This window comes from Equus asinus, chromosome 28 (genome assembly GCF_041296235.1).
Source record: "Equus asinus isolate D_3611 breed Donkey chromosome 28, EquAss-T2T_v2, whole genome shotgun sequence".
NCBI lineage: Eukaryota > Metazoa > Chordata > Mammalia > Perissodactyla > Equidae > Equus > Equus asinus.
Window position 1 is genome coordinate 34,662,455 of NC_091817.1, and position 25,961 is coordinate 34,688,415.

The 25,961-nt window shown below is 41.5% G+C and overlaps 1 protein-coding gene across 5 annotated transcripts in view; it reads left to right on the plus strand.

Annotated features, from left to right (window-relative positions):
• Nucleotides 1-25,961, plus strand: part of WWP2 (WW domain containing E3 ubiquitin protein ligase 2) — a 136,561-nt gene that overhangs the window by 68,359 nt on the left and 42,241 nt on the right. For all 5 annotated transcript variants that reach the window (XR_011498992.1, XR_011498993.1, XM_044760996.2 and 2 more), the window contains 2 exons: nt 13,821-13,948; nt 25,253-25,463. Coding sequence is in view for 3 of the 5 variants with exons in the window: in XM_044760996.2 (XP_044616931.1) it covers nt 13,821-13,948; nt 25,253-25,463 (339 nt within the window). In the remaining 2 variants the exon portion in view is untranslated. The remainder of the gene's footprint in view (nt 1-13,820; nt 13,949-25,252; nt 25,464-25,961) is intronic.

The following is a 25,961-nucleotide window of genomic DNA, read 5'->3' on the forward strand; positions in this document are numbered from 1 at the left end:
GGATGATGGTTGTAGCAAACTGTAGTTTGCAAGCCAAATCCAGGCTGCCACCTGTTTTGGGTTTTTTTACAGCAGTCTTAGCTTTACAGCAAAATGAAGCAGAAGGTACAGAGATTTCCCATATATCCCCTGCTCCTACATACATACAGCCTCTACTACTGTCAACATCCCACACTAGAGTGGTACATTTCTTACAACTGATGAACCTACATTTACACATCATTATCCTCCAAAGTCCATAGTTTACATTAGGGTTCACTCTTGGTGATGTACGCTGTAGGTTTTGACAAATGTATAATGACATATATCCACTATTATAGTACCACCCAGAGTGGTTTCACTGCCCTAAAAATCCTCTGTGCTCTGCCTGTTCGGTCCTCCCTCCTTCCTAATTCCTGGCAACCACTGATCCTTTTAATGTCTCCTTAATTTTACCCTTTCTATAATTGGAGTGATAAAGTTTATAGCTCAGATTGGCTTCTTTTGCTTAGTAATATGCATTTAAGTTTCCTCCATGTCTTTTCATGGCTTGATAGCTCATTTCTTTTTAGTGCTGAATAATTGTCCATTTTCTGGATGTACCACAGTTTATTTATCCATTCACCTACTGAAGGACATCTTGGTTACTTCCAAGTTTTGACAATTATGAATAAAGCTGCTATAAACAGTGTGCAGGTTTTTCTGTGGATGTGTTTTCAACTCCTTTGGGTAAATACCAAGGAGAGCAATTGCTGGGTCGTATGGTAAGAGGATGCTTGGTTTTGTAAGAAATTGCCAAACTATCTTCCAAAATGGCTGTACCATTTTACATCCCCACCAGCAATGAATGAGAGTTCCTGTTGCTCCACATCCTTACCAGCATTTGGTGTTGTCAGTGTTCCAGATTTTGGCCATTCTAAGAGGCATGTAGTGGTGTCTCATTGCTCTTTTAATTTGTAGTTCCCCGATGACGTATGATGTGGAGCACCTTTTCATATTCTCATTTGCCATGTGTATATCTTATTTGATGAAATGTCTATTCAGGTCTTTTGCTTATTTTTAATCAGGTTGTTCCTTTTCTTCTTGTTGAGTTTTAAGAGTTCTTCCTGTATTTTGGATAACAGTTTGCAAATATTTTCTCCCAGTGTGTGGCTTTTCTTCTTATTCTCTTGACCACCTGTTTTTGTAAATAAAATTTTATGTGAATACAGCTATATTCATTCATTTACATGTCATCTATGGCTACTTTCATGCTACAATGGCAGAGTTAAGTAGTTATGACAGAGACTGTATGGTCTGTAAAGCCTAAAATATTCACTGTCTGGCCATTTACAGAAAGTTTGCTGATCCCTGCTATAGGAGATGGTAAGAAGGTAAGACCAGTTCACAAAGGGCCTTTTGTGCTTTACTGAGGACTTTAGATTTTATTCTTTGAAGATAGAGAACCACTGAATTTTGAGCAAGGGCATGATGTGCTGTTTCTGCGATAAATTATTCAGGAAAGTATCTGATGGATGCGTTTGAAGCTATCTCAGCTAGGGTTTGTTGCAGGAAACAGAAACCATTCCAGGTATTTTGAGCAGAAAGAGATTTAATATGGGAGTTGGACATTTATAAAAGTCATTGGATGGGCCAGAGGAATAGAAGTGAGGCCCTCCCCATCCTTGGTTTCAAGGTCACAGCCCCGCAGCTGCAATCCAGATGTCAGGAAACTGCCGCTGCCCCTACAATCGCCTCACATCCATGAGCTGGTGTCCCGGCACTGAAGCATGGAGTCTGCAGGAGCCCCTGCTGGTCATCACCACCACAAGAAGAATAGTCTCTCCCTCCTTTCTGCTTTCTAAATCTCCTGCAAGAGCTTCTCATTGGTGCAGCCTAAACACCTCCAGAACCTAGCTGCAATGGACTCTGAGAGTCTTCTACTCCCTGCAGTGAGAGGGCAGGAGAAGGGAGGCATGTGGAATAGGAGAGGGTGGGAATGTCTGACACAGTGGAGGCTGAAACTAGACTCAGGAACCAATTAGAGGACTGTTGTAGGAACTTGTAAAATAGGAGTTGATGACTAGTCTTGGGCAGTGGCAGATTACAGAGGAGACGGGAGAAGTATCTAGAAGCACCCAGGAGGTGTAATCATTGAGCAGGACCGGTGACTGACAGGGTAGAGGATGAGGAGAAATAGAGGGGACTCCTAGGCTCTGGGTTTGTGATGTCACTCATGGAAATAAGAAATGCAGGAGAGGAGGAGCTTATGAAGCTGTCACTTTAAAATGGCATTCCCCGTAGTGGTTGGGATTGGTGTTTAGCAGACTTTATGGGACAGTGGTGCTGTGTGGCTCTGGGACAGAGTCCGTCCTCTGAAAGTGTATCCATAGGAGGAGGAATGCAAACCAAACTTAAGAGAAATAGCAAAACAAAATATATTCGAAAAACAGGACCAATATAAGGGTCACCACAGTTTAGGGCACAGGGGTGAAATTTCTACTTTAACCAGATCTGTATCTAGATTCTAGGACTTCTCAGTCCTAGAAATTGTGATTGAAAGGGAGTTTTGAGAGAAGCCAATAGAAAGAATATGGGTCTTGGAGAAATGACTTTTTAGTCATGGGAGCTTAAGCAGCTTGGGTATGTGATGATGGAAGACCAGAATAGAACTGGCTGCAGATGCTTTGGACAGATGTGGATGGCAGGGAAAGGGGTTGCTTCAACTGTGGTGTTTGTGGCTGTGGTTTGGTGTGATGAGGTTAGACTTTTCCTTCAGGATGATTCTGTTGGCACTGGATGGCTCCTTTCGAAAGCACCAGAGTCTGTGGAGGTGGAGATTTGGGGTTTGGTTTAGTGACTGTCTTTATGATGACATACTCAACAGCCTAAATAGGGTGAGTCCTTTCAAACACTGAAACAATTCTATATTTAGGTTTTTCATTTTGCATTGGATAAAAATAGTCACAGAATGGAAACACAATTTATTGCTTTATGCTTTATATATCACAGGGTTTCCTGAAGTTATTATGTACCCTCAACTTTTTGAAAATATAGTGAAGATATTGGTCTCAATACTCTTTGGGACTCTCCTATTTCCACTTACGTGTTAGTTCACTTCATTCTGGCATCTGCCTCAGTCACTCTACCAAAATGACAGCCACGAAGGCCAACCTGAGCTGTCTCCAGGTTTAACTTTGTGGACTAGTCCTTTCTGGAAGCATTCTCTCCCTTGGCTTCTATAATAATGCAGAATCCCAGAGTGTTCCTCTTTTTTCCGGTTTTCTTGATCTTTATTATTTAAAAAATAAATTTGATCCATGCAAAAATCTATATGAATATATTACATAAAGCAGGATGCAGTATTAAATAAGGCAGTGAAGAGAGGGGTTACTAAGAAGATGACCTTTAAGAGAACATTTGAAGAAGGTGACAGAGTTAGCCATGAGGCTGCCTGGGGGAAAAATGCCTGGGTAGAGGAATGGCTGTTGTAAAGGAACAAAGATGGGAGTGTGCCTTTGGAGTTGAAGGAACGGTAGGGAGGCCAGTGTGGCTGGAGTGGGCTGGAGTGGAGGGAGCCATGGGAAAACAGGAGGAGATGACAGCAGTCATGGGCAGGGCCAGATCGTATCTGTGAATTTCTGCTTTATGTATTTCAAGGTTATTTTATTGGGTCCACAGTATGAATATGAAATATGTCTTATGGACAGATTGAACTTTTTATGCTTATCTTGTGAACCTCTCTTTTTTTAGTGCCTTTTCTCTTAAAATTTATCCTCTTAAAATTTATTTACTACAGCATGGATGACTCTCAAAAGCATTATGCTAAGCGCAAGGAGCCAGACACAAAAGGCTACATTCTGTATGATTCCTTCCATTTATCTAACATTCTGGAAGAGGCAAAATGATAGGGACAGAAATCCAATCAGCAGCTGCTGGGAGTGGAGGAGAGGGATTGACTGCAAAGGGGCACCAAGAAATGTTTGGGGGCAATGGAAACGTTCCATGTCTTGATTGTGATATTTGTTAGAACTCATTATCCTATAGCCTTAAAAAGGGTGAATTTTACTATATGTAAATTATGCCTGAATTTTAAAAATCCCTGAAAAAATCTGTTTGGTTTGATATTAGCATAGCTACCCGAACTTCCTTTTGTTTTGCATTTGCTCGGCATATTTTTTTCCCCATCCATTTAGTTTGCACTTCTTTGGTCCTTATATTTTCGGTGGTGTTACAACAGCAATTAACTGGATTTTTTAAATGCCAATATGATAACTTCTATCATTAAACTGTCACTATTAGTCCGTTTATGTTTCTTGTGATTCTTGATAGGTTTGGCGTTCTCATCCTCTTGCCTTCTAATTTCTGTCTGCTCTGCTTTCTTGGTTCCCCATCTCTAGACTAACTTTCCCGCAGGCCTGCATTTGGCCTGCCTTTTCTTTGTCTTGATGAGTTGAAGATGTCTTTGGCTGCTGAGTATTTGGTAACGGAGTATGAAATTCTGCAACTGTTGGTGTAAAGGGAACAAGAACTTATTCACTGGCTCCTGTCTGAAGATTTTCTGTGTAGCTTTACTTGGAGTTTTCTAGCATGTGTACATGCTGGGTCTTCTTTGTGTGCTTACACATGGCCTTTGAAGGTGCAACTTTGTGATAACGAAATGACGAAAAACTTTTAAAATGAGATTTGTGAAAACCCCAGAATAGGATATGGTGCAAATAATTGTTCTTTTGTGAAAGAGAAGGGGAGATTTGGATCAGGTGGGTTTTGTTCTTGTTTTTAAAAATTTTACCTTAAAAAAAGGTAAAAACAGTTTTATTTTAAATCAGATCATACAGTTGTGCTTTACACTTAGAAAAGAATGATGAGTTGGGAACTCCTGAGCAATTACTTCTTCCTCTTCCATCTACTTTTTTTTTTCCAGGAAGGGGTGCCACGGGGAGTGGTGCTGAGTTCTTGGCCAAACACCATGTCAAGGCGTCTGTGCCTCATTCATCTCTGTGCCCCTCGCAGGGCCTGGAATACTGCCTTGCTGCACGTAGCAGCAGCTCAATAAATATTTGTTGAGTTGAAAGAGTCTTGTGTTCCTCCTCCTCGTTTGCCAGAACTTCAGGGTGGGTCTGGCTACTGGTTACATTCCTTGGCGCCCCGACTCCTGAGAAGTGATGGTTTCAGGACGCAGGGTGCAGGGGAGGCTTTTTATCAGAACTGCCTTGTGCTTTCCTGGGCTTAGCCTGACTGCCAAGAGCGTGGGGGGTTCCCACTGCCTGCTCACTTTCTCCTGTTTCATCTGTTTTTTCCTCATAATTGATTTTTCCATATTGAATCCTTTTCATAGACTATTCTTTTCAAATCCTTGCAACTTTTAAGTTTAACATTGGAATAAGAGATAAGTTGATGCATAAATACGTCTTGAAAAAGAATGTGTGAAGTCCATGTACCTGAACTCTACCAAAAAAGAATGTTGCTTATTTGCCCTCTGAGAACATCTCACTTATGTAGAGCTGTCCAAATTCCCAAGTGGTTGTTGAATCTTAGAAATGCGTCTCAGAAAGGACATTTGGATCACTGAAATGCTGTCCCTTTGAGACAAGCACTGATTCCATAGAGCAGCACCATACTGTCTAAGGCCCTCTGATGTAAGATTGAGGTAGGGTGAGCAGCAAGAATTTGGTCTGAGGGGAGCCAGCCCGGTGCGCAGCGGTTAAGTGCGCATGTTCTGCTTCAGCGGCCTGGGGTTCGCCAGTTCAGATCCCGGGTGCGGACGTGGCACCGCTTGGCATGCCATGCTGTGGTGGGCATCACCCATATAAAGTAGAGGAAGATGGGCCTGGATGTTAGCTCAGGGCCAGTCTTCCTCAGCAAAAAGGGGAGGATTGGCAGCTGTTAGCTCAGGGCTAATCTTCCTCAAAAAAAAAAAAAAAAAGAATTCGGTCTGAGGCTATTACCTAACCGTAATTTGAAAGTTAGTTTCTTCTTCTGTGGAAATTGATATATATTTGTATTGAGAGGATTTATTAGTTTTCTATGGCTGTTTGTAATAAATCCCCGCAAACTTAGGACTTAAAACAACACCATTGATTAGCTCACAGTTCTGTAAGTCAGAAGTCCAGCACAGTGTAGCTGGCTGAATTGTCTACTCATCGTCTCACAAGGCCAAAATCAAGGCATCGGCAGGGCTGCGTGCTTATCTGCAAACTCTAAGGAAGAATCTGCTTCAAAGCTCATTCAGGTCATTGGCTAAATTCAGTTTCTTGCAATTGTAGGACTGAGGTCCCTAGTTCCTTACTGGCTGTCAATCAGGGCCTCTCTCAGCTCCTTAAGGCCACCCACATTCCTTCTCATGTGTCCCCCCTGCCCCCTGCCCCATCTTCAAGCCAGCAAGGGTATATCAAATCTCCCTTGTGCTTTGAATCTCTCTGATTTCCTCTTCTGCCCTCCACTTCTGACACTTGCTGGAGAAAGTGCTGTGCTTCTAGATCATGTGATTAGATCAGGCCCACCTGGGTGATCTCCCTTTCTTAAGGTCAGCTGTGCTATGTAACATAACATAATGAAGGTTGTGATGTCTTGTCATCTTCACTGGTTTTAGGCGTTAGGGTTGGGATTCTTTGGGAGGAGGGGTCATTTTAGAAATTCTGCCTACTGCAGAAGGTCTCTCTCTTAATTCTCATGTTTAATCACTTGTCTAGTCTTTACCTGTTGGAGTGTGCTTGAAAATTACAACTAGAATTAAAAAAAGCCTATGCCAAATAAAATCTGGTTGAATTTGGAGATTGTCTTGCAATTTTAATATATGTATGTGGGCATGAAATGAGTCTGATGAAAGAATTTTTATTTCTAGGCTCTGATGCTAGAGAATGTTTTCACATGACGCTTAGGGCTAGTCTTTCTGGTAGACAGTAGCTCTGACCCTTCTTGATACCTGGTAGACCCTGGATTCCATCCTTTGGCATAGATTCCATTCTTTCAATGGGTGGCAGGAGATGGGGAGGTGATGAGTGACTGGATTGCAAAGAACATAGGAAGTACTAGAGAGTACAGGCCAAAGAGTGCTTTTGAACTTGATAACTTGCTTCTTTTATTCATTCAGCAAATATTTTTGTATGCTACTGTGGGGTCAGGCACATGCTGGGTATACACAAAAAAGACATGGTCCCTGCCTTCATGGACCTTATTGGAGACAGACATTAAACAAATAAACACACAAACAAATATATAATTACAAAAAGAAGTGTCATAAAGAGAAAGATTAGAATGCTATGCCAGAGAATACAAAGGAATTTGTTGTAGCTTGGGAGATGAGGGACATTCAGACCAAGATATGGATGAGGAGCCAGCTGGGGGAAGAGTCCGGAGAAGAGTATGCTAGGTGAGTAGATCAACAAAGTCTCTGAATCCTCATGAGGAGTTCAGAGAGATGTTTTGGGGAATGTCCATTGAACATACTCTTTTTGAAACTTAGCTCATTCCTGCTGATTTCCTGCCTTTGTGATTTGTTACGTCAGAACACTTAGAAATAATGCCCAAATATACTGTCATCCCCAGTGCCTTAGGGTCCCATGTAGTCCTTTCAGTTCTGGGGCTGTAGCATAGGGATGCTCTGGGCTGGGCCAGATTCAAACAAGATGTGATACCAGTGGGAGAAGATGGAGACACTTTTCTGGTCGACGTGTACAAGTTGGAGCCCCGCATTCTTTTCAGGGTCTGCCCCACGTGGATTCCTCCTCTAAGTCAGTGGAGGTTGTTGGCCCTCGTGCACGATGCTGTGAGAGCATCCTACCCCCTTGTAATTCAGGTTAGACGATCTCAGACCATGAGACAAATAAATCATGAGCTGCCTTTTATGTTCAAGGAACTTCAAGTCATTGACTGCTGCCCTGAGCTGGCGGTAGAATGCGACAGTGAAGATGTTCCCCAAGCTTCAGTCTCTTTCAAGTTTAGGAGGGTGTTTGAGCATTCTTTTCAGTTAAGCCCAGCACACAACCTGGAATTAGATTAGATGAGTGAAAATTTATTGTATCTTCTCTCTTAAGATGAGTTTTCCAGTCTCATAAAACTGTCACTGTTGAGAGGATTGCTGTGTACTCCAGGTTGGACAGAAATAAATCATTTGTCTTTCTGTAATGTAGAGTGGACTTTATTTTTACCTTTCCTGTCATTTCTGAGGCTGGCAGCAAGAGCTAGGGTGTGGAATGGAGCCGTAAATTACCCTTGGAATGACTAGAAGGATCCCATTTTAACTCTAATTGTGCCTTTCCCTTTTCACCTCTCCTTTTTACCCCCCTCATTTTTTTTTTTTTTTTTTTTTTTCTGATCCATAGTTGAATGAGGAGCAAGAATTGAGGAGGGTGGAGGTGGGAGTAGGTTTGCTTATTGATGCCTCTCTGAATGGTGGAAACCATTTCTTTTCCCATCACTGTTTCCCATTTTTTCTCCATGCTTCTATTTTAAGTGCCTGTTTTTTGCTGGTTCTGTCTTGCTGGAAACTGGCCAGCCTCACTCAGTTTTGTTTCCATGCTGCTATTAAAAGACAATGGCCAGCTAAGAGGACTCAGAGGAGGGGTGGGACAGCTGCCCTCTTGGTTCTGGTTCTCCAGGCAAATATTGATTCCCCGGATTGGAATGTGAGAAGTTTTAAGTTTATTAGGCAATTTTAATTTCTGTGCCTTTTTTTTTTTTTTATGCAGGAAAACCCACTATCAGTTGTTATACCCTAAAACTCCTCTTCTGTTGAGCTCGAATACTAATGGGCCTGAATCTGAGGTCAAAGAACCTCCCTTTAATATTCTGGAGATAGAAAACTATGCCTGGCACCGAGTGTCTGGTCACCCATGAATTGCTGACACTTGGGAGAGACGCATCCCTTTGAAGAATCCCCACATTGATACAGTGTTTGGCGAGTCCTGAGTATTTTCTAAATCACATTGCAATCAAGGCTCTTGTTTTCTGTTGTTTTTCAGCACATCCTCACACCATAAGTTACCTGCCTTTTAAAACTTTTACTCACTTTATTTTTTCTTACTTGATGAGCCTTTTTTGCAGTGGCTGAAACACACAAATTGCTTTTTAAAATTCTTAGGTTTATTGAGATGTAATTCACATACAGTAAAATTCACCCTTTGCAGTGTGCAGTTCTGTGAATTTTGACAAAAGGATACAGAGTCATGTGTCACTTAATGATGGGGATACAGTCTGAGAAATGCGTTGTTAGGTGATTTTGTTATTGTGCGAACATCAAAAAGGATACTTACACAAACCTAGATGGTATAGCTTACCACACACCTAGGCTGTATCGTACTAATCTTATGGGACCACAGTTGTTGACCAAAACATCATTATGCAATGCATAACTGTAGTCTGGTAACCACTACCATAATCAAGATAGAAAAGGTTTTATCTTATGTCCCTCTGTAGTCAACTCCTCCTTCTACCCCCAGTCACTGGTACACACTGATCTGTATTTTTTCCCTACAGTTTTACCACTTCCCGAATGTCATAAAAATGGAATAGCACGCTATGCTATTTGAATCTGTCTTCTTCCACTTTGCGTAATGCATTTGTGAATCAGCTATGTTGTTGCATGTGTCACTAGCTTGTTCCTTTTATTTGCTGAGTAGTATTCCACTGAATGGATATACTACAGTCTGTTCATCCAGTTGAAGGACTTTGGGTTGTTTTCAGTTTGGGAAATTATGCATAAAATCACTATAAACATTTGCCTACAGGTTTTGTGTAAATATACCTTTCCATTTCTCTTGGGTAAATAGTTAGAAGTAGGATTGCTGGTTTGTATGCTAAGTGCGTGTTTAACTTTATAGGAAACTGGCAAACTGTTTTCCGAAGTGGCTGTACCATGTTACCTTCCCTCCAGCAAGTTTTGAGAGTTCCAGTTGCTTTATTTATCTGCCAGCACTTGTTACTGTCAGGTTTTTTTTGTTTGTTTTTACTTTATCCATTCTAATGGGTATGTAATGATATCTCATTGTGGTTTTAATTTGCCTTTCACTAATGACTAATGATGTTGAACATCTTTCATGTGCTTATTTGCCATCTGTAGATCTTCTCTGGTGAAGTGTCTGTTAAAATCTTTTGATTACTTTTTATATTGATTTGTTGTTTTCTTATTGAGTTTTGAGAGTCCTGTATATATTCTGGATATAAGTCCTTTGTCAGATATGTAGTTTACAGATTTGTTTCCCAGTCTGTGGATTGTCTTCATTTTCTTGACAGTGTCTTTGGAAGAGCAGGAGTTTTGAATTTTGATGAAGCCACCAACTGCTTTTTAAAATCAGTTGCCACATAAAGGATATGATAGACTTATCAATGTCAAGTTCTGAGTCACCACCAAATTTTGAATTCTACTTTTTAATTTTGCAAAACGTTTTCTGCTCTGGCTTGTGAGCCGTCACTTTTCTGGACTCTTTGTTTTGTTTTCATTTACTTTACCAACGCTAGCGCTGGCTTCCTTTTTTTTTTTTAAAACCAAAGAAAGTTTTGTTTTGTTTAGTTACTCCACATAAACTACTGCATATGTAATGGTGGTCAACAACAAAGCTTCACTGAGTGACAATGCCAGCTTGTCAGCCAGGCTCACTCGCTGGCCAAGTAGCTCCCACATGTCAGCATTGTAGGGCGTGATGCAAATGTGTCTGAGCAAGATCATTGCATTTCCACCAAGATGTAAGCTCCTTGAGGTCAGGACTCTTTCTGTTCTGTTGCTAGCCCTAGAACAGGGCCTAGTGCTCAGAAAATAATGATTGAATGCAATTCAGTGGCCTTCATGAAGGGTGACGCAAGGTGTCCCAAGGCATCCAAGGCTCTGGCTCTCAGGGTGCAGGTGATGACTGAGGCCAGCGTTGTAAATGGCAAAGCTTGAATGGCAAGGAATAGGCGAGAGCCCCCTCCTGGGGACCTCACCTGCAGCAGATCTGCCTTCAGGAGCATGGTGAGAGAATCTCAAGGTCCTGGCCTCCATTGGCTTTCCTCAGGGAGGCCTCAGTGTCTGAGGGAGGAACTGAGGTGAGGACATGCCAGCATTCTGAGAAGCGTGTGCTGTAACGAGAGCTGACTTGTCTAACTAGGTGACTTGAAACCGTTTGTTGAGTTTAGCTGTTCCGCCTTCTTCTGACTGCCCCAGGGGCTGCATAACTCTCCCCGCCCCCCCAAAATGGTGGAGGGATCAGGCCAAGGTTGAAGTCATTGGCGGAGCTGAAGCCAGGCTGTCTGTGGTGGAGCCCAGCTCATCCCCACCCCATTGCCCCACTTTTATCCTGATACTATTTTGGCTTCTGGTGCATGGTTTCAGCATTTCGGCCAGCTTTTAATCACGACACAATCCCGTCTTTTAAGGGTTGAGTGAGTCCTCCAAGAGAGGAAACTGCTGGAGAGATTTTCCTCAAACGCTGAGGCCTTCTCTTCCTTCTGAGAGTCTTATTTTAAAGGTAATTCAAGAGGAAAAAAGTGGAAGCTCCAGATTTAAGGCAAGGGCAGAATCTAGGGGAAGGGTATTTATGTGTGTGTGGCAGGGGGGAGGGAGTGGAGGTGGAGGGGAGCGGGGGTGGCAGTGGGCCACAGGCAGGGAGGTGGCAATTCAGGCAAAGTGGTCCCAGCTGCCCCTGGTTTAAGGACTAATCCCGGCTCTGCTCCAGCCTGTCATTCAGGGTAAGCTACTATCATTAGTGGTTAAACATTTCTGAAAGTATTCTCTCTCGACTCTGACCACATGCCCTTTCGGGGAAGGGAGGGAGGAGCCTGGAGAGTAATGAGACCCACCCTGTTGTCATGCCCAGCTGCTCAGCAGAGGGACAAGGAGCCCAGGCCCCTGGAAGAAATCATGGGCTTGTCAGAGCCCGTGTGTGTGACAGGACTGATGTCACATTTTCTGTGCTGCCCACGTGGCCGCGTCCTCCTGAGGGATCCAGCCCTCTGCTGTGGGCTGCGAGTACCAAATCAGAGAGGCTTTTTTTGTCCTTTTAAGGGGATTCTTGACTGAAATAAACCTTCTCTTAACCAGTTTTATCTCTCTCAAGCTTTCTGCCCTCAACACATATCCATACATTCACCAGTGGCTAGAGACTGTCTTTCCCTTTGGAACTAGTCCGCACTCACTCTGCTTTCGATGAGGAGCTGTGGTAAAATGCTCAATACTGACATTTCTTCCCATGAAGTGGGGACTTTGAAATATTTTTCTGCACTGAGGTGTGGTTGACAGCTTTTGATTTATGAAATTAGCTCAGGGAAAAATAAGGTGGAAAAAGAGCGTCCAAATTAAATCTTTATTTCCATAGCTCAGTGGTGCCCTCTCCATCCATTTTTAACTGCCACGCAGTCTGTAGGTATGAGGGACTCCAGAGTTTGCTAGATTTCTTTTGTTGTTGTTGTTGTAGTTTTGGCCCAAGAAAACCCACTTTTTTCTCCTTTAAAAAAAAAATGTGTTTTTTCCTTACTCAAAAGTATACAAGAATAAAGGTGATTTATATATCTTCATTTTTTTCAATGACGGAAACTAGAAAAATCTAATTAAACACAGAAGGAAAAGCTAAAGGCATCCGTCTTCCCGATGTCCAAAGATAATCACTATAAACGTTTTGGTTTATGCCCATCTTGTTGGAAAAATCCGTTCCTTGTTCTGGAGAAGGTAGTTGGTGGGGCGCTTCTTATTCCCGGAGGAACCTCTGAGTTTGCTGTGCTGCAGGCTTGTCCCAACACACTGGCCTGGAGAGTCTTACAAACAGAGGTGTTCTGGGGGGTGTGCAGCCTCCCAGTGGGAAACTTTCTATTCGACCTCGTCATCTCTCCATTGGCCAGGTGACCAGTGAAAGAATAGGCCAGGAGGGATTTAGTTTAAGTCCAGGCTTCCCACCCCCTCCTCCAACCCAACAGTGTGGGCTCTTGACTTTAGACCGCCTGGATTTGAGTGTTTGCTCCATTGCTTATTTTCTCTGTGTCTGTTTTCTTATCTATAAAATGGGCATCATAATCTAGTTCTCGCTGCCCCATATCACATGGTATGGATTGTTCTCTGGACCTCTGCTTCTCTGCCTGGACAGGGTTGGTCTTTTCTTCACTGGCTGGTATTTAAATCCTCTCACTCTTGAAAGTAGTATATAATGACTAGGTAGTAGAATAATTTCCTTTGACAAAACAGCTGAAGGGCAGGGAGGATTAGACATTTTCATGAAGTGGACGAAGTCACGCTACAACAGAACCCTGAGAATGCGTGCTGCCTATGGCCTCGTGTTTTCTGAAGATGTCAGATTGCTCCTCTGCTGCCCGATCTTACTGTTGTCCTTGTGATATAGAGCCCTGTCTGTATTGTTCCTCGTTTACTTGCATGGACCACTGAGTCGTCTTTTCTAGACAAAACATGTCAACATAAGCTTTGGCTGAAGTTGTCTAATGCTCCTTGACTTCTGTTCCCAAGGGAAGCCTGTTTCTAGCTATAGAGAAAATGGATTTGCATAAGTTTGGGGCTCTTTTTGCCTAATGGGAGAAATATGTCATCTGTAGCCTATCCAATGATTCTTGTTTATTTCTTACATTCGAGCCCAATAAAAATAATATGATGGTCACAGGATATTTTGCCAGTTATTTCAGATGTGGGGGCAATTCACTCTGGATGTGTTTACTTCAAGTGGAAAAGTTTACCCAAAGTTGCCTTTTGGGCTTTTACCAGGAAGGAAGCTTACCTGCGTCTCTCTGTTTGGAGCCAGCTTCTGTTGAGTCAAAGACTAGAGGGGCTATTAAAGGTGTTATTTCCAATAAATAGTGAAAGAGGGAATACGATGAATTAGGTGGGATCCACTTCTTTCTTTTTCACAGTGACTTATATCTGCCTGCTTTATACTTTGAATCCCCAGGACGCACAGACATTCAGGTGGTTCAGCCAGAACAACCGCAGCAGCCGGCGAGCAGAGCCCTGGTACTAGCACCCGGCACCGCCAGCCCATCAAGAACCCAAGCCACAGTGGCTTGGCCAATGGCACAGGTGAGTGACAGCCTAGAATGCCAGACCAGACTAAAGCAGTGGCCTCTAACCTGTTTTTCCACGGAGTCGGGACTCTGCCTACTTGTCATAGTATAGGGTGGGCGGAAGAAGACTCTAATTCTAAGATGAATTTGAATCCTTCAGTCTTTCCATTGACCTGTCTTCTTTTATATCTGGTATAGTCTGTATAGCTGAGGTTATTCTCCATATCACTGTTCTCTTCTAAGATATTCCTTTGCAGAGAAATAAAAAGCATTGATTTTTCTCTTCATTTCTTATCAACATTGGATTTCATTGGCGGGGCAATATCTTAATTATACATGACACATTTTTTATTTCTTGAATTTAAGGAAATGATCAGATTAGGGAGAAAGAGGACTGAATATTGATGCTAAGAGCTGGGTGAGAGAAGATGGTAGCACTGTTGCACGGGTTTGGATGCTGACCAGGGGCAAAGCCAGGATGCCCCTGCAGGAGCATTATGTGGCTGTTCCAGTAAGAGTGTTTGTTCCATTTGAGAGTAGACAGCCCTTCCACGTCTGCACAGGACATCTCTGCACAGGACATCTCTGCACTTGGCTTACTTCCCTGTAAGTGGAAAGAGAAGGACCTGTTTCAGAACAAATCAGTTTTTGTCATGTTTTCCTTCTGTCTCATTGGGACAGTGTTGAAATTAAAAAGGAAAAAGAGAAAAAACGTTAATTTTTCTAAACTTCTTGAAGATCAAATCTTTAGTGACTGCTGGTCATTTGGTAATTTGTCTTAATTTGGGGCAGTTGGGAAGGGACATGGACATTTACTTTGATAAACTGTAGCTGGGGGAAATGCAGGTGTTTAAATCGGTAAGCGTCACTGAAATCATTTTGTAGATGCTTATGATAGCAGAAGTGTGGCATGGAGGGCAGGGGATCTGGAGCAGCACAGCTTCTTCACATGAGTGTTGTCATGGCATTATTACTGCCCTTTGTGTGACAAACTTATTAAGTAGAAATCAATTTGGGTTACTTTCTAATGACTTTGAGTTTTCTGGCAGCACTGTATGAAGGCTGCAGAGTCCCTCGGATAATTTATGTTGTTTGGTTATGTTGGGTGTTGGCAATGGACTGCGAGGTGGAGTGGCCTGTGTCCCGTAGGGCTCAATGTGTGTGTGGTGGCCTGACATTCTCCCTGGAGTCTAGGACCTGACTGAAGGAATCGAGTTAGCTAACTTGCCCTTAGCCTTGAGGACGAGGATGAGGTGGAGGTGAGGAGTATGAGCAGCTGCCATCTCAGCCCACTTGGCAGTCCCATGCCAAGCACCCTGTCTGAGCACTGGAACATCCAGTCATAGAAGTCAAGAGTGGCCTGGGTTCCCATCTGTATGAAGGGGATGGCAAAGTGGCAGCTGTGGACTGTGTTATAGAAAGCCATATGCAGCTCCATGAGCACCAGTAAACATGCTTCTCTTGGAAAAACAAGTACCGTAGACGAGGACCAGCATTTGCAAATGGGAAAAGGGAACTGGCTTTTAGGAACCAGTTGCTTCCTGGAGGCCATGGCCCTGCTACCAACCACTTTGTTTTTCAGGGCCCTGCATTATTGTGATACTGATTTCCCTCAGCCACCTCTGCTTTTCTTAAGAAAACTATTTGTAAATAGCTTTATGTAGTGATGGTCTTTGAGTCACTCTTCTCGGACATTTAAACAGATCTGTATTTCCCCTACATTTACTTTTAGGTACCTTGCATGTTGTCCTTATCTCCAGAACGTTATGTTTCAGCAGACGAGGCAGGTGCCAGCCATGTCTTCATAAAGCCAAATATCTGTAACTGCAAACTGCCTTGGAAATGTTTTATGGTGGTGCATCTGATGCCTGAACTATTCCCAAAGCCCATCTGAAGGACAGTTGTTGCATTTTAGGGATTTCTGCCTGTTAAAGTACTAAGGCCTTGGCCTCCGTCTCATCTCTCTCCTTTTTGCTGGGCTGACGGTTCACCTTTGCCTCACAGCCAACCTGGACTTTGTAAGCTCTTTAATGTCTATCCAAGGGGTACAGAAAGATCTCCTTTCCTTTGGGGAGCAGACAGAAGCCCCTCTCTTTGGCAGCACAAGACTAGAAAGGGGTTTGATTCATATCCTCAATATGAGTGAGAACATCTCCATCTTTCAATATGCTGCTGTTAGAACTGTGAGGACCAGTTCCAAAATGGTGGTGGTAGTGAGCCATGCCTCCAGGAAATGTTTCCACAGACACACAAGATTTATTTAGCAAGTCTTTTTGGCTGTGCTCTGCAGTTATGCATGAAAAAGACATTTGGGGCAAAAACGGAGCCGAGTTCCAGGTGGTTTTCTCATGTTGTCACAACTCTAAAGTATCCATTTTTATAAAATGAAAGTGAATGGCAGCCTGTCTATATGAATATTATATTTCTAAGTTTTAGAAGTGGTGGAATCGAGAAGTAGACTAACGGTATAGCACTTCATTGAGATTCATGTGGAATAGTTTACTTTCTAATTTGTTATTGAAGATTTTACCCCCAAAAATTACATCTCTCACTCCTCCTTAAATGGGATTTCCGTGCACGTAGGTCAGAGTCCCACTGGCTGTGGTCAGATTCTGATGCCGTGCGCGTAGTGTGTGTATAAGGCCCAGTGACTCGCATGGCAGGGTGTCTTTAGAGTGGAGTACCTGGCATGGTGCCTGGGACACAGTAAGCTCCTAATCAAAGTCAGCTTTCATCTTTATGAATAATTTCATATAGATATAATTATGCAGCATGGCTGGATTTTCTGTTTTTCACTTCATTTTTTTTCCCTACACGCTTCCATGTGTCTTTCTGGTCTTCTTGTTGACCTTTTTTGGTGGCCTCATACTGTTTCACAGTTAACACACCATAATTCATTTAACCATTCCTCAATTCTTGTGTATTTCCCTCTTGTGAAACAAAATCCCGATGTAAACATCTTTGCACACAGCTTTGTTTCTTCTCCAATGAAGTTCTTGAGTCAAAGGATCTGAATTTTTAAAAATGAGATCTAACATATATTACTGGATTGCCTTCCAAAAGGTTTGAAGTAATCAGGTCCCAAGACAGTGTAAAATTTTGCTCAAGTGGTGTATGAGGTTTGTTGTTTCCTGCGGCCTTGTAAATACCGGTTTATCATTTTGTTAATAGGTATTTAGTGTCACCTCATTGTTCAACCCGATTGCATTTCTTCAATTATTAGTTGCTCAACTCTTTCTTGTCTCTTATGTGAGTTTTTTCAGAGCGTTTGATTATTTATCCTTTGGAGATTTGGAAGTTTATTTTAGAGATTTATATATTCTAGGTACAAGTATTTTTTAATTGTGTAAAATTTACATAACATAAAATTTACATTTAAACCGTTCTTAGGTGTATAATTCAGTGACATTAAGCACATTCGCAGTGTTGTGCAACTATCCCACTGTCCACTTCCAGAACTTTTTCTTCATGCCAGACTGAAACTACGCTTTAAACGGTAACATTCTCTTCTCCTCACCCCCCCAGCCCCTGCCCCTGGTAACCGCTATTCTACTTTATGTCTCCACGAATTTGCTGATTGTAGGTACCTCGTATTATGAGTGGAATAATTTGTCCTTTTGTATCTGGCTTATTTCACTTAGCATAATGTTTTCAAGATTCTTCTATGTTGTAGCATGTATCAGGATTTCGCGGGCTGGCCCTGTGGCCGAGTGGTTAAGTTTGTGTGCTCTGGGCACTGACATGGCACCGCTCATCAGGCCATGCCGAGGCAGTGTCCCACATAGCACAACCAGAGGCACTCACAACTAAAGTATACAACTATGTACTGGGGAGCTTTGCGGAGAAGAAGAAGGAAAAATAAAGGAAGATTGGCAACAGTTGTTAGCTCAGGAGCCAATCTTGGGGGAAACAAAAAAGAATTTCGTTCCTTTTTAATGCTGAATAATATTCCATTGTATGTGTATATGCAACATTTTATTTATCCACTCATCTGTTAGTAGACATTTGGGTTGTGTCTACCTCTTGGCCATTGTTAATAATGTTGCTGTTAACATGAGTGTACAAGTATCTGTTTGAGTCCCTGTTTTCAATTCTTTGGGCTGTGTACCTAGGAGCAGAGTTGATGGGTCATATGGTAATTCTATGTTTAACTTTTTGAGGAATCCTCAAACTGTTTTCTAGAGCAGCTGCACTGTTTTACATTCCCACCAGCAATGAATGAGGGTTTCAATTTTTCCACATCCTGGCCAACACTTGCTTTTTTTCCTTCTTTTTTTTTTGATAGTAGCCGTGCTAGTGTTTATAATTTCACCTTTTGCTTCAGTAGTAAAAAGATCTCTCTTGTCTTTAGATGGAATAAATACTTTATTCTGTTTTACTTTTTTTTATGATGTTATGTTAAAAAATAACTATGCCACTGGAATTTATAGTGGTATATCTATACTATACATATATAAGTGTAACGAGGGCTGAGTCTAAATTAATTTTTCCCTATATTGGGGTCCTGTTATCCTATAAACATTAATCAACTAGTTTTTTTCTCACTATGGTTTTACTTAGTGTTTGTCACTTACCACATTATTATATGTGGTGAGAATTCCTTTCTGGACTCTTTACTCATTCCATTAATTTATTTCCAGTTTTGAGCCAGTCTCATGTGATTTTGATTATTGACATCTTGTAGTATGTTTTTATAATGTTTGGAAGGGCTAGTCGTGCCTTATTGCTTTTTTTCCATGATATTCTTTGATAGCTTGTACATTTTCAAAACAGATTTCCTTTTTTTTTTCCTCCCCAAATGCCCCCAGCACATAGCTGCATATTTTTAGTTGTGGGTCCTTCTAGTTACAGCATGTGGGATGCCGCCTCAATGTGGCCTAATGAGTGGTGCCATTCCCATGCCCAGGATTCAAACCGGCGAAACCCTGGGCCACCGCAGCAGAGCACACAAACTTAACCACTCAGCCACGGGGCCAGCCCCTCAAAACAGATTTCATACTGAATTCTTAGAAACATGGTAGAACGTAAATGGACATTGAGTGAATCTATATGTGTATTAGCCAGGGAAGGATTGAATTTTCCTATCAGGTAATGTGGTATGGCTTTGTCCATTTTTAAGTTTTTCTTCTTTTTTTCCATCTAATTTAAGTGTATTTCCCTGTATAAGCCTCACCTGCCATGTGTCATGCTAATCATGAAATATTTTTCTAGTTTCGGTTGCTTTTGTGAAGAGCTGAGTGATCATTGTATTGAAAGTGCATTACTTGTGTTTCACAGAGAGATATTGACTGCTTTACTATGGAACATGTTAGGACCTCTTCAGTTTCAAAAGCTTCCATTGTTGGTGATCACCTTCTCCATGCCCAAGTGTGAGGGCTGAAAAGACTGTGTAAACCGAGAGCCTGTGCTACACCACACACACCTAAAGATCTTGGAACACACAGTGAGCTGGCAGTGTGTCTAGGATTAAGAAGGATTTCCAATTCCAGATCTTTTTTTGGCTAACTGTGACTAGAGTATGTCTTAGTCCTGAATGAATATCTGATTCATAAAGTTAGAATGTTTAATTAACATCACAGAGGAACCTTGTGAAATATCCACAAGTTGCAGAAACCGGAGGCCATTCAACTTCCATTTTACCTACTTACCCATTTAGCCTCTCATCTTGGTACCCAGCTTTCTTCCCATACAGGAAAGGCATCTAAGCCATCTTCATTGCTCCTCTCCCCACCCCCTACCATTGTTTTTACTTAATGGTGTTCTGGATTTGAGTACTGGTTCTGCTGCTACTGACTGCATGGCACTTCTCTGAATGGTACCTCTGTGAGCCTCAGTTTTGTCTTCAGTAAAATGAGAATAATAATATCTTCCTCATGGGACTGTTGGAAGGATAAATGATCTAATGAAAGTGAACTGGCTAAAAGCAACGCAGGATCCTGGATTGGATCTTGGATGTTAAAAGGATGTTAGTGGAAAAGCTGGTGAAATCCAAATAAAGTCTAGAGTTAATAGTAATGTACTGATGTCAATTTTTTAGCTTTGACAAATGTGCTGTGGTTAAGTAAGGTAGTAATATTAGAGGAAACTGTAACTTTTCTGTAAATCTAAAATTATTCCAAAATTAAAAACTTTTAAGAAGAACCTGCTTTGCAAATGATAGTGTTACCCAAATATGAGGTGGTTTTATTTCAGATATCTTTTGCTAGATTGTTAGGTTTATTGAACAGGTATTTCTTCAACAAATATTTATTGAATGCCATTTTGCTAAGCACTATGGACAATGGAAAAAAGTATAAAATAAGGCCATGCCCCACAATCTGTTTCAGGAGAAGAAGCTGAAAATACACCGTCAACCGAGTTCCAACACAGCAGACGTCGCAGGGACTGTGTGGTTGAGTAGCCGAGGCCACAGGTGCTGTGGGCTCCGCAAGGGGGATCAGTCTGGGCTGAAGCGGGCAGAGCCTCCAGCTGTGGGGCTGAGGCAAGCAAAGAGCTGGAGGTGAGGACATAGGAGGAAGAGAGTGGAAGGAGTGAAAAGTGAAGGAAACACATTTGCCCTCATTCTTCAGAAGGGTTCCTCCTTTTGGGGAGAGATAAGTTGTATACATGAAATAATTAAGATTAATAGAGAACATTAGCTATATTGAATAGAGCTAAAATGTAAAACACAGCAGTTCTCTAAGGCATGACAAAATTTTAACTCCTTGTCTTGAAAATCCAGTTTTTCTTTCTCCTTGAAGCCACATCATGCTTCGAGTATGGTGCTCCGTCACTGTTTTACCAGGGTGACCGTAGGCCAGTAAGTTAATTATCTGAGCTTTATTTTTTCTGACTGTAAGCTGAGGTGGGGCGGATTTACCTCTGAGGTTCTTTCAAGTTCTCACGTTCTAGGAATGTACGTATGTATACACGCACACACATTCTGAGAGCAGAAGTATATCAGCGTGGACACAGAAAGTTTGTCAACACTAGGGTATTTGGCTTTCATGTTCTCTTTCCAAATCTGAACTCGAGGTGTAGCACAAAAGTCTTACCCACATGAGCTACTCTGGTGAATCAGAGGCTCTTGGAGGGATCTGTGGACAGTTGCAGTCCTGGTGGGAACCCTTCTAACTAGATTTGCAGCTGTGTGAACAGTCAGATCCAGATAGTGTTGACCGGAGGGTCTTTTCCATGGGCATGCCAAGGGCTCTGCTTTGGTTCTTTTCCTGGTCAATAACTTCATAATAATTATTTTTAATGGGTAGTACATATACATTATCAACACTTGAAAAGTATAAAAGCTTAAACAATGTAACGAAAGTCCCCTTCCTATTCCAGTCCTTCAGGCTCCACTTCCTCCCCAGAGGCAGTCACTGTTGTGTTTCTTATGATTCTTTCCGAGATAGTCTTTGAATATACAAGCATATGCATATGTATTCTTTAACCCACAGATGGTAGCACAATATATACACTGTTCTGCACTTTCCCACTTAATAATTATCTTGGAAATTTTCCACAGAACTTGAAGCTAATGTGAAGAGCTTTGCCACTTCCCTCTCCTGCTAACCCCAGCCAAAGATGGGGACTCTTAGTATCTATGAGAACAATAATCACAGTGGATTGAAATATTTTAAATATGTTTAAATCCAAGTGGTCATAATGATTTTTAAACAAAATAAAATTTCATTGTTCATTTTTGGAGGATGCGAGGAAATCAACTCATTATTCTGAAAACTGGTAAAGACAGCCATGTGTCGCTCAACAGCGGGGATACATTCTGAGAAATGCATCATTAGGCAATCTTGTCACTGTGCGAACATCAGAGTGTACGTACACAAGCCTGGATGGTACAGCCTACTACACACCTAGGCTATATGGTACTGATCTTACGGGACCACCGTCAGATATGCAGTCCGTCATTTTATGCAGCACATGGCTATAAAAGGAAAGACTCCTATCTTTTCTTTACAAACTGAACTTCAAGGTAGCCAAATAGTTCCTAAGGGAAAGTTTCTCTTTATAGGCATGATAGAATAAGAATATTACTACTTTGCAGAATTAGAATATTACTGTTTTGCAGTATTATTATGTAGCTCCTGACGGGAGTATACTACTCCATCTGTGCCACAAGCATTGAATATTTACAAAAGTAAAAACAATATTATAGTGAACCCGTCACCCAGCTTCAACTGTTATTGACTTGTGGCCATTTTAATTTCATATATAGCACCCCCACCTCTCTTTTCTGCACTCACTCCCACTCAGCACCCCTACCCACCTACCAATGATTGCATTTAAATTTTTCTTTTCCAACTGCACCCATAGAGGTTCTAGCAATTTCTACTCCTACCAGCAGTATGTGAAAATACCAGTTTTTCCTAATTCTCTCTCTTTTTTTTTTTTTTGCTGAGGAAGATTTGCCCTGAACTAACATCCACTGCCAGTCTTCTTCTTTCTGTATATGAGCTGCCAGCACAGCATGGCCACTCATAGGCAAGTGGTGTAGATCTGTGCCCAGAACCGAACCTGAACCTGGGCTGCCGAACTTAACCACTAGGCCACCAGGGATGGCCTATCTTAATACTCTTATCAGTGTGTGATTAAATATTTTCACTCTTGCCAATCTGATGGGTTAAAAAATGGTATTTCATTATAGTCTTGCATTTCTTGTCTCATAATTGAGATTGAGCATCTTTTTGTATGTTTCAGGGTAATTTGTATTTCCTTAATTGTGAAGTGTGTCTGTATATCTTTGGTCTTTTTCTTATTGATTTGTAGAGGTTCTTTTCATACCAAAGAAATTAGTCATTGGTCTGTAATATGAGTTGATGATAATTTTTCCCAGTCTGTTGTTTTTCTTTTGATTTTAATTTTGCTTATGATTTTTTTTGCCATTTAGATTTTTAAAAATTTAATGTAGTTGAATTCATCGATCTTTTATGACTTCTAGGTTTTGTGTGATACTTCAAAAAAGTCTTTTCCACTTTGAGATTATAAAAATATTCTCCTCTGTTTTCTTTAGTTCCTCTGTTGTTTCATTTTTATTGCAAAATCTGTCATCCATCTGGAATTTTTTTTTTGATAGAAGGAGTCAGGTAGGGATGTAACTCAGTTTTTGTCCAGTACACTACCCAGTTGTCACAGCACCGTTTATTGAATAATCTGTCTTTTCTGCAGTCATTTAAATGCTACCTTTATCACATACTAAATTCCAATGTGTATTCTTGTTTATTTAATTGACGTCTGTCTATTCATGTATCAGTGCCCCATTGTTTTAATTGTTGTAGTTTCATAATATGCGTTAATGCTTTAGAGAACCAACTCCCCCTTACACATACACAGAATACTTTTTGTCTTTAGAGTTGTCATGGCTATTCTTCTGTATTTGGTTTTCCTGATAAATTTTAGAATGAATTTATTTAGTTCTCAAAAAAGTAATGATGGTTTTTTTTCTTGGAATTGAGTAAAATTTATAGATTTGCCTAAAGAGAATTGCCATCTGTTGTGTTTTACTAACTCCTCTGAGATAGTATAAGAATATAAATAAAAAGTCTTGCATTTATGTTGGGGAAACATCAGTTGCACAAGATGTAGTCATTTATTAAACAGCTAATTTAGTCCATGTGCCAGACAGTATTTCGTATACTGGGGAGAAAGCAAATGAATTAATCATGGGTGGTCCCTAGGCTCTTATCCGTAAGTTAAGATCAAGCTTAGCATCACATCATGTTGGAAGAAATTTTAGTTTCTGCTGACCACCAGTCTCATGTTAGCCAATAGGCATGTGGTTGCTTCAGAGTCATTTTAATCCTGGGTCACATTAGAGGATGTGTGGAGAGGGAGAAGCAGAACATAGGTAGTGGTTCCGGCTCTGGAGGCAGACAGCAGGGGTGTGAATTAGGTGCCCTGTGACCCTGGTGGGTTATTTAACCTCTTTGAGTCTCAGTTTCCTCAGCTGTAAAATGGGAGGAAATTAATTGTACCTAACTCATGGGGTTGCATGTGAGGCTTAAATGAGATAATCCAAAATGCATTGCACTTTGCCTGGAGCATACTGGTGTTCTGTAAATGTTAACTAAGATCATTTATATTGGCAATCTGACTCTGCTGGTCTGATGGTATCTGATTTATTAGGTTCAGTTCCTGATATCATTATTTAGGAGAGGCAGTAGACGAAGATGCCTAGAAGAGGGCAACCAGGTGGTAAGAAGGGGATCACCTAGAAACGTTAAAGAAATAGTAGCCCTTTTTACTGGAAAAGAGAAAGTGAATGAGAACAGGGTGGCCAGATAATAATTTTGTATTGAGTGGGGGTGGGGGCTGGGGTAGGGACTAAGACCAGCTAGTGGAATTCAGCTTAACATAAAGAAAACCTTTCTGGTGGGTGCATCTGTTCAACAGTGGAATGGCTCTGCAGTGAGCTCCTTGTCGGAAGAAATGTTCAAGAATCTGCATAGCTCTTTTTTAGGGAAACTGCAAAAAGAATTTTCGAATTAGAAAGATGAGGCTAAATGACAACTGTGGGGTCTTGTTATGAAATTCTAGTATAAATGTACACATGCAGTCACATATGTAGAAAATTCTCTGCATATGGCTTATCTGTTTTCAAAGAATTCCAATTCTTTGAAACCTTGTTTGATCCCTTTTTGAGTGAGAGGATATTGTATTGCCTTGGGGTTCTTGTGAACATGAGTGATCATCAAAGAAATGAAGAGATGGAGAAATAAGGAGACTCGAGAACCAGCTTATTTCACTTCTGTCTTTGTCTATTGTTACCTTGGAGACAAGTCCCTTATCTCCAGAGCCCCATCTTTTTCATCTAGACTGTTAATCCTTGCTCCCTACTTTGAGCATGAGTCTTTAAAAGAACAGGCACATTATTGGAAGTTTCCTGCCTCTAAGAGTATGTGGAGCTTTTTGAAGGAAGGTGCTATTCTTGCCTAGCAGACAAATGACACATTTGAAGAAAAGTATATGACCCTATAGACTTGGCATTGGCCTTGCTTCATTTAGCAGCACACTTCCCTGTTATCTTCCTCTTTCCTGCTACTCTTTTATTGCAATACATGTAACCACAGTATGTTAGAAAAATTTAATAAAGTTATATAAAAGAGGTAATATTCAATCTATTTACTTCAGATCCGTCTCCCAGTTTTCTTCAAACAGGCTGTTACTGACTTGATGCAATTTCCAAAGTTATGTTTTGTAAAACTTTTTTGCTGTTGCAGAGACATGCATGGCAACATTGTAGGTACTGTGTTATTACATTAGTGAAAAACCTAGTAAATGCGCACACAAGTCTGAGTGGATCTTTAAAATAGGATTTCTGTATTTTCAGTGAATGATGAACCTGCTGCAGCCACAGATCCCGAAGAACCCTCTGTTGTTGGTGTGACATCCCCACCTGCTGCAACGTCTAGTGTGACCCCGAACTCCACTGCAGCGCCTCTCCCTACCCCAGCCACACCGGCTGAAGGAGAGGAGCCCAGCACTTCGGGCACACAGCAGCTACCAGCGGCTGCCCAGGCGCCTGATGCTCTGCCTGCTGGGTAAGTAGCTTTCTGTCCCACAACAGTGCTTCCTGTACCAAAGACTGAGGCTCCTTCACCAGGGCAGGAACAACATGGCTATTTATTACCTAGTGGTAGTCTCTGGGGAGGCTGACGTGCATAGGACGAGGGAGGTGTGGAAGAACTGCTTGTTCTGCATAAATCTTAAAGAGAATCGAAATCATCTGGGACAGAATCAATGCTACCTTATACCGTGCCTTGAAGTGAACAGCTTGACTCAAAGAGTACAGCTTTTAGGGAACAAGGAGCTCATTTTGTCTTCCTAAGTCTTTGGAAGGTGTTCGCCTAGATCCTGCTTAGAAAACAACTTTTCTCTCTTGAATTTTATTTTAAGAGCCTATGGAGGACTTTAGGCTCTGAATATTACTGTATGTTGTTCCCTTCGCCAGGGCTGATAGTAACATGGCTACTAGTTTTCTTGCTATCCTTTAAGTTCGGAATTAAATCTGATGGTAAAGACCTTGGATGATAAGAAGA